This window comes from Gymnoscopelus microlampas, assembly GCF_963454915.1.
Source record: "Gymnoscopelus microlampas genome assembly, chromosome: 14".
In the NCBI taxonomy this organism is placed as follows: Eukaryota; Metazoa; Chordata; class Actinopteri; order Myctophiformes; family Myctophidae; genus Gymnoscopelus; species Gymnoscopelus microlampas.
Window position 1 is genome coordinate 43,686,731 of NC_139951.1, and position 15,486 is coordinate 43,702,216.

Sequence of the window (15,486 nt, forward strand, 5' to 3'; positions counted from 1 at the left end):
AAAGCACCTTATATTTTGCATTTGTACATGTTAGGAGAAATACGGGCTTTATTGAAATTCCACGGCAAACTAGGGGGGAGGGGGTCGCTAAGACTATCGTAGATATAAAAATGCCAAAATCAATCAGATACATCTACGAGAGTCTTTATCTAAGGCTATGTCTTCATCCCACCATTACTTCCACATCACCATCACTGCTAGCCCCTACGGAGCCTCTCCCTCCGCTGTACGCTGTATAGCTCCGAGATGAGGTCCCTCGTTAGTTACTGCCGTCTGTTTTCGAAATGGTCGCACGTCGTCCACTTTACATGTTTCTTACCCCTTTCTGCACATCGTATCCAAAAAGTAAAGCATTTCCGCCACTCTCTCAGGTGTTTGAAGTTTTAACGCGCCATAAAAGCTATCCAACGGGTTGAAGAAAGTATTTAATTTGCCTCGGTTTTCATCCGGTTCCATAATATTTTGCATTAGAAGATGCAATTCAACATTTGACCAGTAGGGTAACCAGTAATGTTATCTCTACGGGCGCAACTCTTGCGCAATGTCTTAAAAACCATGTAACCGGATGAAAACCGAGGCAAATTAAATACTTTCTTCAACCCGTTGGATGGCTTTTATGGCGCGTTAAAACTTCAAACATCTGAGAGAGTGGCGGAAATGCTTTACTTTTTGGATACGATGTGCAAAAAGGGGTAAGAAACATGTAAAGTGGACGACGTGCGACCATTTCGAAAACAGACGGCAGTAACTAACGAGGAACCTCATCTCGGAGCTATACAGCGGAGGGAGAGGTTCCGTCGGAGCTACATCACTGCCTCCTGGTTAAACAACTCACTGGTTGTTCCTTTACTCACATGTATTTAACATCTCTATTAAACACCATTCTAACATCAGCCTCAATCCAACGTCCATGTAAACTCTGTACGCTCTCACAACACGCAAACGACGCAATCATAACGTAAACATGTATATTTGTACAACAAACGTAAAACTCGCGAACACGAAGACAAACACACCTCAAATAGACATACCTCGTTATTTTAGACGTTTTAAACTTTCACAACAAACACACTTTCCTCCCAAAGCTCCTCTTCAAAGGGACGACGTGTTACACCTAACTGTGTCCTCTTAAAAACAAACACACTACAGATGATCAGTTCCGGACACAACAACTCCTGTGTAAAGTTGTTGTGACCTGCAGGGGGAGCTATAACACCAACATTCCAAGAAAGCAGGGCTGAGGAGAGCTTTTGTAAAACAGCTCTATAAATCAGTGGTTCTCAAACTTTGTCATGTCAAGGACCCCCAAATGGATAAATATTTGGCCGAGGACCCCCATCTGAAAATAGGTTGTGCCAGGGACCCCCAGAAGCAAAGATCTGGGTTAAAAAATGTTCACTAATGTTCAAGATTTTTGAAAAATAGCAGATCTACAAGCTCATAGTGTGGCACGAAGTGATGCGCCATGAGCTTGTAGATCTGCCATTTTTTAATAGCTAAAGTGTTAAAGGTTAACTTTTGCTGGGGACCCCCTGGAACCCCCCGAAGGACCCCTGGGGGTCCCCGGACCCCACTTTGAGAACCACTGCTATAAATGAATGAAAATGAATAAATGCTGAACCCTCCTCATTGATAAAGCTGCAGGACAGTTTGTAAGCAATGACCTGTCCCATCACTATCTCCAGTGGTGAATGATCTATAGCATTGAAGTGGAAATGTGCAAACATTCTGCGGAAAAAGCAGATCTACAAGCTCTTGTGAAGTATATGTGTAATATGTTAAATGATATACTCCACACAAAGGCTTGAGTGGAACTCAAACCATGAAGCCTAAATACAGTATATCTTTGGGTTCCAATACATTCACATACTGCATTATACTTGTTATATGTATGTTTTAATACGTTTTAAACTTATTACAGACTGCAGTGTAACTATTAATCTACTTGAGAACTTGTTTGTCCACCATGACATCTGTTTTTATGAATTATGACCCGAGTCTTTATGAGCGGCACTTATTCTTATTAAGTCTACTCTATACCTTCATACCAAACTATGAATGTATTTCATGGAATGCTGAATTGGCATATGTTAGCATCTTTGTGTAGAAATAAACGCAAATTCATTGACAAAAAATAAGATAAGAAAGATAAGATAAACCTTTATTGCAGATGTTATATGGGGAGTAAATAAAGACACAAGTAGCTTTATGAATGTGTGAGCAATGAGTCCTTTCCACCACTAGAGAGCAGCGTAGGTCTGCTAAAAGACAACAGGTTCTGATCCCCATCATCCTACAACCTATGGTATTAGAACCACGGATGGTTTAGTAAATACCATCACATACAATGTAATATTTTCTACTCTCATGTTTACGTCATGTCGCTCCCCTCCCATCTCAATAGCAGGCACTGTATATTCTGGAGTGTTTTAACCCCCTCGCTGGTTCAGAGTTAAATTAACACTCTCTATTATTGACTTCCTCGCTGCTCATGTAGCCAATAGTCATCTGATATACTGAAGCTTTATTTGAGCATATCAAGTATTTTTCAGTAATATCCTGGCTACTATGCACTGTTCAGTTGACAGACATTTGGAGAAACAAAAGGAGGATGACTATTTATTGTTCCCAGTGGTGGAAGGTATCTCCAAGTACTGTACTTCAATACAATTTTGAGGTATTTTTAATCAACTTGAGTATTTCAAAATTGTCCTCAATAACTTATACTACTTATCATTCACAGTGGTAAATATCATACTTTTTATTCCACTCAAAATAAATGTGTGCTTTAGTTACTCAATTAGTTATTTGCATTTCTCTGCTGTCGGGCAGAAACCAGCTCCAAAATGTTCATTTTTCAGGAAATGAAAAAAAGAAAAAAAAGTTAGGTTTTGTTCATCATTGATAAGAACAGCTGAATGGAGCTCCAAGCTCACAATTAGGTTGTTTAGCAGAAAGTTTGAGGATCCAATGGAGTTAGCTGGTTTTGTCAGAAGCGCTTTTAATACTTTTTATTGGTTCAATATTTATTTTACCAATACACAGACATAAAGGATGTTCAATAGCACTGATGTATAGGGAAAAAAATGGAGTTAGCTGGTTTCTGCCTAACAGCAACGATATATAGTTATGCCTGGTCGCCATTCTGCCTGTAACGTTAGATCGACTGATGTATGACAAAAAACACTGAACGTTCTTTTCATTTAAAAACCTTATCTGCAGTTACATCACTTCATCCCACCCCCCCCAAAAAAAATCAACTTCAGTGGCACTTGGTTGTCGCAGGGGTAAATAAAGTCTAGAATCTAAGGGGTTTGAATTTACCACGGGGGGGCAACCGGCTTGGACGCACATCTATACGAACACACTGTCCGTGTTCGGGAGAGGGAAGCTGTGTTAACGGCTCCAATGGGCTGGGGGGAAGGGGGGGCGGCACCTGTCAGAGGTGGGTGTTGAACAGGAGGAGTAGGACGGAGGCACTACGTCCTCCTGGTGGGGGGCTCCTCACTGGCAGGTGAGTCAGTACGGTGCAACAACAGTGGCAACACAGAAATGTGTGGGGAGGGTTCATTGGCATAAGGACAAAACTGGAAGAAAAAAGGGGTGAAAATAACTGGCAACTCTAGAAAGAATTATAAAAAGAACAAGGCTGATTTATGTTCATTATATAAATTTGAGTTTCTCTTTTTTTTTTTTACAAAAGAACAAAATAATGTGATTACTCTATATGTTGACCTAATACTGACATCCAAATCAAGTACTCATGCGCATCTCTAAAAACAATATTCAGTCTCTAGCAGGTTTCTGTAAAAATGTACGGTATATTGCCCCAGGGCTGGTCTTTGTTGATGTAGGTTGTGGTGTGTGTGTGTGTGTGTGTGTGTGTGTGTGTGTGTGTGTGTGTGTGTGTGTGTGTGTGTGTGTGTGTGTGTGTGTGTGTGTGTGTGTGTGTGTGTGTGTGTGTGTGTGTGTGTGTGTGTGTGTGTGTGTGTGTGTGTGTGTGTGTGTCTATAGCAGGTGTGACTGGGCCTATAGAAGGTATAACTGGGCCTATAGAAGGTGGTGGGTTGGTGAAAGGATGCCACTGTCCCTGGATGCTGGGGTTGTCTGTGTGGAAAGGCTTGTGGATACGGATGATGTCCAGGCCAGACTGATTGGTCAACTTGGTCACAAGCTCCTGAATCTGCTGGGAGGTTTTTGTCGTCGATGGGTTCCTCCTTCCTTCACGTTGCCATTCACTGCAGGGACGTCAAGAAAAAGAAAGCCATACACAGATGAGTATGAAAATGCAGTGGGACCCCAGGTTTAAAGTCACTTTATCAACAGGGGGGACAGTTGCTTATAGCCAATATATTTTCATATAATTGGTCCTCACTAATGCTCATTATAAGATGGTACCATTTTTGTCAACTCGCTGTTGAATGAAAAAAATCTAATCATTTTTTAAAGCCCCAAAAGGCATCAACAAAACAAAACTACAGCTACATGGCCACAAAGGATGACACACTCTGCGTCTCATTGGTGGGCTATGTATAGTTCGGAAACCTACCTACCAACGACATCATCATTGGGGAAACTACTGCCTTTCTCTTCCTGGATCATCAATAAAAAACAGTTTGTTTTAATTTCTTTGGCATTTCGTTAACTCTTTAACTGCCAGAGTATTTATAACTAACTGCCAGCGATTTTTCAATTTCCTTACCTTTTCAAGTATTCACAGAATATTTATCTCCAGTATGATTGATCCCCTGAGGGTTGCTAATCACGGAGGGTTTCACTGTGCAAAAAAATAATAATGTCATCGCGACCTCCCATTCGCTTGTTATACGCCGTTAAAAATAGTACAAAAAAACACAGGAGCCGAGATACAGGATTTTTAAGTAATACGTTAACCAGGAAGTGAATGGAGCAGTAAATATTTGGATCACGTTATCTCCTGGTTCTGTGTGAAAAAAAGGGGATGAAAAATCATCCAATCTCGTCGTTAGGCAGTTTTCTTAACAGGAACAGACTAACAGGTTGAACTTACCTTTCAACAAGACGGCGGTTCTGGGAGTGACGTCTGCATCCATGGAGGGACTGGAAGGGAAGCCCCTCAGCTCTGATAGGCTGGCCAGGAGCAGCAGCAGCAGCATGGGACGCTGTGTCCATCTCTCTCTCCTCCTCATCTCTTTCATCTGAGTGAGCTGGGTCTGAGCAGAGCTTCTGAAATCAACTCAATTGGAGGCTGACACTACCATCACAACACAGTGTCTCTTCTCTGTGACGTCCCAGCAGGAAGCTTCTTAATCACAAGTAAGATGCGCGAACGCGGGAAGCGAACACAGCTCGAAAATAACAATAAGAAGAATCGAAAGGAATGAGCAATTGTAGAGAAGTGGGTGGTACAGCCACACTGTAGTGCACTCTGGCGCACTCAGGCGGCTGCACACAGGCAGTGCACGCACACAGACACACAACCCGAGCACGGTTTCATAGTAAGCTCCACTTGCGTTCGCAATCATTGTCCTTCCTGCGTTCGCAATCATTGTTTACATTATATCAATCTATTCTAATCATATTATATATCCATCTATATTCTGTCACCTTTAGGGTTGAGACCCTTTAGGATTTTAACGATTCTGGTTTGTTAAGGATTCCCTCTTAACGGTTCGATTCCATAACGGTTCCCTTTGACAATTCCTATATTTATCAAACATTTGAATGAAAGCCAAAATTACATAGATTTTTTTTTAATTCAGCCAGGTTCCAAATGGGCCCTTACAGGTCTGTAACTCAAGAGTTATGGTGGTCCTTGAAATTAAAACGTTTTAGAACCACTGGTATTGTATTGTATAGCAGACATGAAGTCCACATACCATGCTTCTGACAGAGTGACAAACAGGTTCCAAATGTGATGGAACCGATTCAGGTTCCTTAATGTTGGATACAGTTCCTCCGGTTACGGACGCCAACACTAGTCAACATCAGAATCATCATCAGAATCATCTATGCCTAATGGGACGACCATGATCCCTCCTCAGCTTGAGAGAGACACATTTGGCACCGGAGTAAGCATCAGGGACCTGCCCCACAGTTTCCCATGTGTCCGTCTCTTCACAGTAGCACTCGATGTTACTGGCATAACTACATGAGGAGACACAAACAAACAGCCGTGAGAGAAATGTCTGGTGTGGACAAAACGACATCTTTTCCCAGACATTAATGGAGCAGTAGTGTCATACCTATATTGGTAGTTAAAGAAGCTCCGCCCTCCTAGTACGTAGATCTTTCCATCCACCACAGCCATGCTAGGCGAGTAGCGTTTCACTTGCATGGGGGCACACATGGTCCATTGGTTGGTCTCGGGGTTGTAGCACTCCATCCTATTTTCCATTGTCCTTTTATCATCATACAGACCACCTATAGGCAAACAAGAATTAACAGGATAGTGACTGTTAGTGTGTTTTACAATATGCTCAAACTACAGTAGAGTTTAGGTGAGTCTATTAGGGAACTAAGATCAGTGGTGGAAAGTAACTGAATACATTTACTCAAGTACTGTACTTTTAATATACCTGAATGTTTCTTTTTTTCTTGTCTTTTTTAATACTTGTAACTTCTACACCACGACAAGTCAGAGGCAAATACTTTATTGTATTTCTTTTTGCAATTATTTCTTTCCCTTTCCTTTATATATTCAGGGAAGCCCATTGAGAGCAAGCTCTCTTTTTCAAGGACGCCCTGATAACATCATATAGAACACATACATAATGAAAAACAATAACAAACATTTGAATCAAATTACAATGTCACAGATGCAAATAAGAATAGTGTTACATGAAACAGGTGCAGTTTCTCTATTGAGACCAACCGCACCAGTTTCGGAGAGTCCTGAAGTTTGTTCCATTTGTGTGGAGCATAATAAATGAAAGCAGTCTTTCCTTGTTCACAGCTCTTACGTGGACTGGTATATCTAATGTGTGTTTGTGAACGTGTTGAATGTCCATTAACCTTTGGTTCTAAAAGCGAGGATAGTTACAAAGGAAGCTTAACACACAAGGACTTATAAATAAATAAAATACAATGTTGCTAATGTCTACGAACTGCCAACTTTATCATATAAAATACAGTGATGGTGTACAGTGATTTGACCGTTTACTAGGTCTACTTACTTGCTAATTTTGATTATTTATACTAAACATGCATTAACTGATAAATTATGATTATCATAGGTTAAGCCATACAGCTACTCCACCTGAACCAGATCTAACATTAAAGTGATCGATTACATTAATGCATTACTTGCAATTACAATTCAATAATACAACTCTGAACCTGTGAAGAGGGTCGTTAGCCATTTGGTATTGCAAGCACATTTAAATTTTCTGCCTATATTTTTTCTCTTGAGTAAAAAAAGTATTTCTATATTCTGGTGTTGTTATTCTTACTAAAATATATTTTTTTTTTTAAAAGAGTACTTCTTCCCCCACTGACTTAGAAGAGCTAAGATACCTGTAACATAGATCTTTCCATTCAGAACACAAGCAGCTGATCTATTAAGTGGAATCTGCATAGGAGCGACTTCTGTCCACACAGATGTTTTAGGGTTGTACTTGGCCACCTGGGGCCGTTTTGGACTGAAGACATTTGGATCACCACCTAGAGTCCAGGACGACACACATGTCAAAACATTATTCACCGTCAACAGAAGAAGCATGAATACATAATAATACCAAAGGATTTGTAGTACATTTTCAGTGAACCATTATGCTTGACATACACTATATCATGCACAGTATACATACATTGCTGCTATGCTCAGGCACCTTAGTCATTTAAAACATTTTTTTAATCTCAGGTACTTTTGTAAATAAGTAGATAACTTGTTTGGCCTTTTGTTGTTCCCTTGTTTGATCACCTTCCCACTTGCCCCCCCCACCCCCTTCTTCCGCCCCCTCTTCTTTCTATGGAAATAACGTTGCGATGGGAACGATGTACAAAATCAAATTTCACCTACTTTTTTACCTTGTAAACCTGTGATGTGACAATAAACCTGATTCTGACACTAACACTACATGAAAAACACAACCTCATGAAGCCCAGCAGGCTAAACCTGCAGGTGCATAAATCTGTTCCATACCAATAAAATAGAGCTGTCCATCTAGTGCGACCACATTACAGCAGTTATTATCGTAATGCTCTGTCACACCGACAGAGTCCATGAGCTGCCAGGTGTCCGTGTTGAGGTCGTAGCGTTCCATCGAGGGGTCCCTCGAGCCATCAGCCCCCCAGTCCCCCACTGCAAACACATATCCATCCAGCATCACCAGACCTATGTAACATGTAGGGTTGAGCAGAGAAAAAAAAATGTAACTGATGAAGTGATGACCTTGGCCATAGGTGCCTATCTGATGGGTGCTCACTGCTCAGGAGCTCGAGCACCCACGGGAGACAGCGAATACCCACTAGAAATGCGGCAGTCGGACAGTTAAAATGCTTTGTAACGTGCACGCAGTCATTCAGTGCCAATGACGTGTAACACGTCACTTTTGTCCAAAGCCCACAGTGCCAATGACGTGTAAGTTACACACGTTTGACATGTTACACGGTGGAACATGTCAACACTGTTTTCAGTGTTTACGCTAGATGATCCTATGACTTCCGGAGAAAAGGTATACCCGGAAATAACGTGATCACAACAAACCCAGTCCTGTCCGATCTAATGTTAAAGGATTTAGAAAAATACATTTTGCTCTGCTTTGTTTCTTTGGTGAGAACAAGCTATATTCAACAGCCAACAAATAAAGAACGGAGGGTGACACGCTTTTTTTTCAGATGGATGGACAGACACACTCCTCTGTCTTTTGCGACACTCGGTGTGTTGATCGTCCTGGAGCTAAATATTCTGTGTCTCTTGAAAGGTTAGTAAAGATTCTCAAAAACGCTGGCACCACTGGCTGCAGACAATTCTGAAAAACTCTGGCAGTGAATGAGTTAATACTTGAGTTAATTATTAATTTGTTGTTCCAATAGTTATCATCCGCCAATAATCAAATTGCATAACTTGAACTTGAGCTCCCATTGGCGAAATCATAAATTGCCCCATAAAGCGCCTCTGACCTTAGCCATAATGCACTATGCAGCATCTCATTGGGTAACCAAGGCAAAAACACTTACCGGTTATTCCAAAACAAAGACAGGGCAACAGCCCATTTTAAATGCTGAAAATGTGATTATATGAAAAAACAGTATCTATGATCTATGTTATAATTTGACATTCTCGTAAACAATACATATACATCACATACATATATTCTATAAGTCATGTTTGAAGAGCTAAATCCACCCCGCCTCCAACATTTCCCATACTAAAGTCTGGGATGTCAGGAGTGGAAGTAGCATTACCTTACTGCTGCTTGACCGCACCACTCCACTAACACAGCAGTATGTAGGCTACAATTAGCAACTGGATCTACTTGTGATGTCATGATTCTGCAGTTGGAACAGATACATGTTGCTACCTGTACAGACGCCTTTTCAGAACCTGCTCATTTTAATACATTTCCATTATTTGAAAGAAAACAATAACTAAAATCTTTTTCTTTTTTTTTTAAATGTTGCCTGACCAAATAGGGACCACCAGGGTTAATGTGGTTAATTTGAATGTGATAGTGTGACAATCTTACTCAATTCCACGTATGGCTTTTTCATGGGAGCCATCTTCAACCATGAGTCATGGTGAACATCATAGCGCCACATCTCTCCATTGCAAAGATAATCCCGCTTATCATTCAGATCCCGATCATCATTATCGACTATGCCTCCGGCCAAATACAGAGTGGAACCTATGGTGGAAGAAGAGCAGAATTAAAACAAGTTAAAAGAAATGAGATTTGAATATGTATACACAACTTTACATTTCTTCACATATCTTCCATCTTATTGTGATTGTTTACTTATAAAGCCAAGGAATTCACCAAAACAGTACCAGTGTGTTGTGAAATACGATGCCAGGTTGGCTATATAATACACTTTATTTGTATAGCACTCAAAGTGCTTTACAGAGCAGGAATAAAGCACAAGTGCTTTACAGAAAAGGTACAAACAATTTAACAATAAAGCAAAACGAAAAGCAAAAGCATAAAAAAATATAGCTGCAAGCAGCAATGAGCGGTTTCGAGAATAATGGCAGACTGGCAGACTGTGACAGAGTGGCAGACTGGCAGACTGGCAGACTGTGACAGACTGGCAGACTGGCAGACTGTGACAGAGTGGCAGACTGGCAGACTGGCAGACTGTGACAGACTGTGGCAGACTGGCAGACTGGCAGACAGACAGACTGTGGCAGACTGGCAGACTGGCAGACTGGCAGACAGACAGACAGTGACAGAGTGGCAGAGAGAGAGAGAGAGAGAGAGAGAGAGAGAGAGAGAGAGAGAGAGAAAAGAAAGAGAGAGAGAGAGGGAGGGAGAGAGAGGGAGAGAGAGAGAGAGAGAGAGAGAGAGAGAGAGAGAGGCAGTGAGAAAGAGAGGCAGTAAGAGAGAGAGCGAGAGAGAAGAAGTGAACATGCATTAATTAACAAAGTCATGATTTTTGTTCAGTAAATTATATTTGGACCGGTTAAATTGGGGTTTGAACCAGGGACCTATAGACTTGTGGGTAGACAGTGTAAAGGATAAGGATAATTCCAGGTCCGTTCATGAAAGTCCTTGCGGTCTTGTTTCCAATGAGGGCCTGTGAGCAATTAGGGGTTAAGAGTCTTGCTCAGGGACAAATTTATTTTCATCGACACATTTGCTGGCCTGGCCTGGAATCGTACCTGGGGCAACCAGGGCCTCTGGCTCCCTAGGTGGGCTCACTAACCACTCAGCTATGGCCACAGTACAGACTGAGCCATTGGATAGACAGAATTGGATTTCATATGTGGTAAGTTATCATACAGCATGGGTTGCTTATTATATACATACAAGCTCATAACGCGTCACATTATAGATCGGCTGTATGTGGTTACTGTAGGTGTTGTATTAATAATTACATCTGCAAAGTAACAAGTAACTAAAGCTGTCATCTGCTGTAATTGTAGTAGAGTAGAGTAGTAAAGTAAAAGTACCTAAAAATTGTACTGTGCATGTGGCAGGTGTGATTGGTGATGAGTGAGAGCAGGTGAGAGGGGTGGATCCAATCCATGGGAATAGGGGGAATTCCAAATGATGATCACCTGAACGCATTGTTGGGGACAGGGATCGAACCAGCGACCTATGGATTCACAGGCTGCCTCTCTTCTCATTGAGCTAAAGATATGGCCTCCCTGATGGTGTCTGTTGATATCTATAGCTTTTTCCGTCCTATAGGTTCTTCCGGTGTGAGATTGTAGATCAGCTATTTTCACAAGAAAGTATGTCATACATAGTACTAGTTAAAAGGGAGTTCACACACATGACACACTTTCACGCAAATTGCTCAGAAATCCTTGGTTTAAATGTTTTTCAAACTGCTCAATATATTTCGGAATGGAAACTAGTGGAAAATAGTCGATCTACAAGCTCACAACGCGTTGCTATCTAAAAAGGTGTGAGATTGTAGATCGGCTATTTTCACAAGAAAGTATGTCATACATAAAAAACAACTACTCTCAAAAGCATTTCGTGTTATTGTCTAAACATTGCACATATCTGAATTAACAGGGTCATGTTTTGTACAATGCAATTTAAATGTGAACTGTAATAAGTGGGATTTGAACCAGGGACCTTCGGCACATGAGACTCACACTCTACTGGTGGAGCTATCCAATACACAGCATTAGACAGTGAAAAGGGAGAATCCAACAAAACAAAACAAAAGGGCGAATGAAGTACGTCATACATTGAAAATAACTACTTTCAAGTATGCATTTCTCGTCATCTTTAACAATTGCACATGTATTCATTGATATAGTCATGTTGTGTGCAATGCAATTATAATGAAGTCTACCTGAGGTGGGATTTGAACCGGCTACCCTATGGTTTCAAGGCAGATGATTAAGCGATCAAGCTATTGAACCAACACACCTGAACCTGTGAAAAAGGGCCTCAAACATGTATTTGACACAGTTTCACGCAAATTGCTCAGAAATCCTGGATTTAAATGTTTTTTAAACTGCTCAAAATTGCAGACAATCTAAGGGCAGAGCTTACTGGTCAAAGTGATACATGTGTTCCTCATGAGTCAAGGCACATGTGTAAGCAGGTTTAACGGCTGTCGGCCAAACGAGGCATGACTTTTGCCTGTTTAAAGTTTGCATTTAAAAAAAATTGCTATAGCGCCCCCCTTTGACCTATTGGAGTAAGATTGGTTTCAGTGATACTTGGAAGGACCCTCTACAATATTGCAAAATGTCAAACAAATGTGAGTCTGCATGTATGTGTTAGGGGCAGATGAATAATTGTCATAAAACTGCAATATTCATTGGCTTATAAAAGCTTAACGTTTTCACTTATGGAAAATCCGCTTGCTCACGTCTGTCGGCATTGGTCCAAAGTTCATGTGTATACAGTTTCGTACAGATTGCTCAATCTGTACGAAGGAAGAGTCTTTTTTACTGCTTTTCATAGAATTCGAAATGGTGGGAGATTTAAAGGTCAGAGGTCAAAAGTCAAACAGTGAAAGTTGTTAGGCATGAGGAGACGCATGTGTGCATCGAAGTTTCATGGCTGTGGGTCAAACAGGGCATGAGTTGTACTTGTTCAAAGTTGGCATGTTCAATTGAGTGCTACAGCGCCACCCTTTGGCCAATGTTTGTGAGTTTCGGGTTTTCGCCGTTTGGCATAGCCCTCTACCATATTGCCGAATTTCATAAAAAGTGACCAGGCGGTTAGGCCAGAACTGGCAAAACCGGCGGAAGAATAATAATAATAATAATAATGAAAGTGTAGAGATGTAATAGGGTTCGAAGCCTGATAGGCTCTCGAAACCTAAATAATAAAAGGCAGTGAATCAATCGAAACCGTGAGGACTTCAATAACAGAGATTTAAAAATCAACTAAAGGCCTTTGCAGACGCTTTTTCGCTTCGCTTTTTCGCTCCATGTAAGCTTGCATTGACTTTATAAGGTTTTAAAAAAGAACGTATTATTCGCATGAAAAAAAATCGCCCCGTGTGTAAGGACCTTTAGAGTGAAGAAATAGGTCTTGAGTTGTGCTTTAAAGCTATCCACAGAGGCTGCCAGTCTTAGGTGTAATTGGAGTCACGTCGGGCCCGTAGAAGCAGAATGCTGCTTCACCGTGTTTTTTATAAGTCATTGTAGGCACTTCGAGCAGGTCAGCACTAGAAGACCCGAGGGGTCGGTTTGGAACATATCTAGGCAGGCAGCCATAAAGGTAGGAAGGTGCCAGACCATTGAGAGCTTTATAAACAAGCAATATATTTGAGTGGTGCCAGCCACTCCTACACTTGACCGTGGTGTGGGTCTGTCCGTCCATTTGAGCACGGCCTCAACAGCTGCAGCTGATTGCAACACAAAGATGCAACCAGTTACACTAATTCAACACAAACAGGAGTGCAACACAAAGGCACCACTCACTTCACACTGGTTTTAAATTAACCCTAAAGAAACAACCGGGAGCCAGTGTAGTGAAGCTAAAACTGGACTAATATGTTCCCTCATCTTAGTTTTAGTTAAAACTCTGGCATTTTGAACAAGTTGCAATCTGTCAATTGTTTTCTTTGGGAGGTCAGCAGGCGCGTACCGTCATTGGGGCCAACGAGGTCATGGCCCGGTCTGTAAACCCAGCTTGTCCCTGTTTAGGGGCAAGATCCGCCAGGGGAAAAACTATAAATCAACATTATCAGCCCCTCACCCTATTCTGTTGTAGCCGACCACAGAAAGTCGCCTTTGTTTTCAAATGGGGCTCATTTGCATTCGGCTGAATTGTTAATGATTGGCCATTAAAAAAACAGTTTAATCTATTCAGAGTGATCAATCTATTCAGAGGTAAAACAGTAAAGATCCATTACAGGTCTTAAATTGATTGACTCTGATGGTAATCCTCACCTGATGCAACCACAGCATACCCGCTTACTTCCAAGGGCAGTTGTCCAAGATACTTCCACTGATTGGTCACGGGATCAAAGCTCCGAACTTTGTCATAGTTGTACCTGGCCGAAGGTTTAGACGGTCCCAACGTCACGATCACTTCAACAAACAGAGGAGAAGGAGCAGTTGAGACAGAGCAGATTAAAATGTATTTGGTTGAGCTTTCAGTGTGGCAGCCCCAACCCTGTGGAACTCTCTCCCCATGGAGATTAGAACCTTCTGAGATAGAGCTTTCAGTGTTGTAGCCCTAACCCTCTGGAACTCTCTCACCAGAGAGGCAGCACCAAATTAGCAGTCACTGAATGAATCCAGGAGAAAATTGGTATGCATTTTGACATGTATAAAAGCGCAAATAACTAAATGAAAGCTTGAATTGTTAACTTAAAATGATTAAATCACGATGCAACTAGAAAAAGGTCTCCGCCAGGTCAGGTAGGTTATTGGGGCCTCCTGATGGCGCTATAATAGGCCAATGTGAAAAGGGTACCATTTCTTCATTTTGTTAAAAAAATGTGTTTAGCAACAGGCCAATTTGAAGAGGGTGGCATTTCTTCCTCGGCCTAGTGGGAATGTGCGTGCAAAATTTCACTTAAATTGCACGCTGCGTTCATGATTTGAGATTTTTTTTTCCAAAAAGGACCAATCCTTCAAACTTTGGAAGTCAATGTTAGCCAATCAGGAAGGAATATGAAAATTCTTTCCTGATCACATGACTTGAGAGATACTGTGTACCGCTTTGCGTGATGTTTGGAAAAATCCGAAGGAGTAATATTACATTTTTTTTTACAGAAGTTGGCCTCCTGGTGGCTGGATGTGCAGGGCAGAGGTTTTTCTTGGCCTGTAGGGAGTGTGCGTACAAAGTTTTAAACAGATCGGCCAGTTATAGGTACAAACGCGAATTGGCCTGTTATGGCGCCACCATGAGGCTGATTTGAACATTGTCAAGTGGCATTTCTTCCTTGGCCTAGTGGCACTGTTCATGCAAAGTTTCACAACAATCGCACACTGTGTTCATGATTTGAGGCATTTTGTTCAAAACGGACCACTCGGAGCCAATCAGGATGGAATATGAAAAATCTGTTTGGTTTAATTACTATAGAGATCATGTGTACCGATTTGCGTGATCTTTAAGAGTAATATAAAAAAAGGTTTTGCCAAAGATTTGCCTCTTGGAGGCCGATCTGAAAATTTCGGAGCAGAAATTCTGCTCTGGCATCCAGGGAGTGTGCGTGCACACTTTTGCTGCGATCCACCAACGGTGTCGGACATTAGCTGCTCACGGACGGACGGACGGACGGACGGAGGACAGACAGAAAGACAGTCCGGTTATATTCTCCACCATGCCTTCGGCCTGGCAGAGACAATAACCATTATGAAGTCTGAATATCAAACCACAGTCATATTTATTATTGGCAGATAAGCTTTTTCCAGCA

The 15,486-nt window shown here is 41.5% G+C and overlaps 2 protein-coding genes across 2 annotated transcripts in view; both read right to left on the reverse strand.

Annotated features, from left to right (window-relative positions):
* The window catches only part of LOC311060670 (kelch-like protein 24), a 33,958-nt gene that overhangs the window by 12,446 nt on the left and 6,026 nt on the right, over window positions 1–15,486 (reverse strand). The gene's annotated exons all lie outside the window — the stretch shown is intronic.
* Window positions 5,558–15,395, reverse strand: LOC311059571 (kelch-like protein 21; the record flags this gene model as incomplete). Its single annotated transcript, XM_084077579.1, has 7 exons — window positions 5,558–6,126; window positions 6,225–6,402; window positions 7,495–7,641; window positions 8,123–8,314; window positions 9,669–9,827; window positions 14,012–14,152; window positions 15,365–15,395. The coding sequence occupies 7 exons, from the start codon at window positions 15,393–15,395 to the stop codon at window positions 5,985–5,987; spliced, it is 990 nt and encodes a 329-aa protein (XP_083933705.1). The 3' UTR covers window positions 5,558–5,984.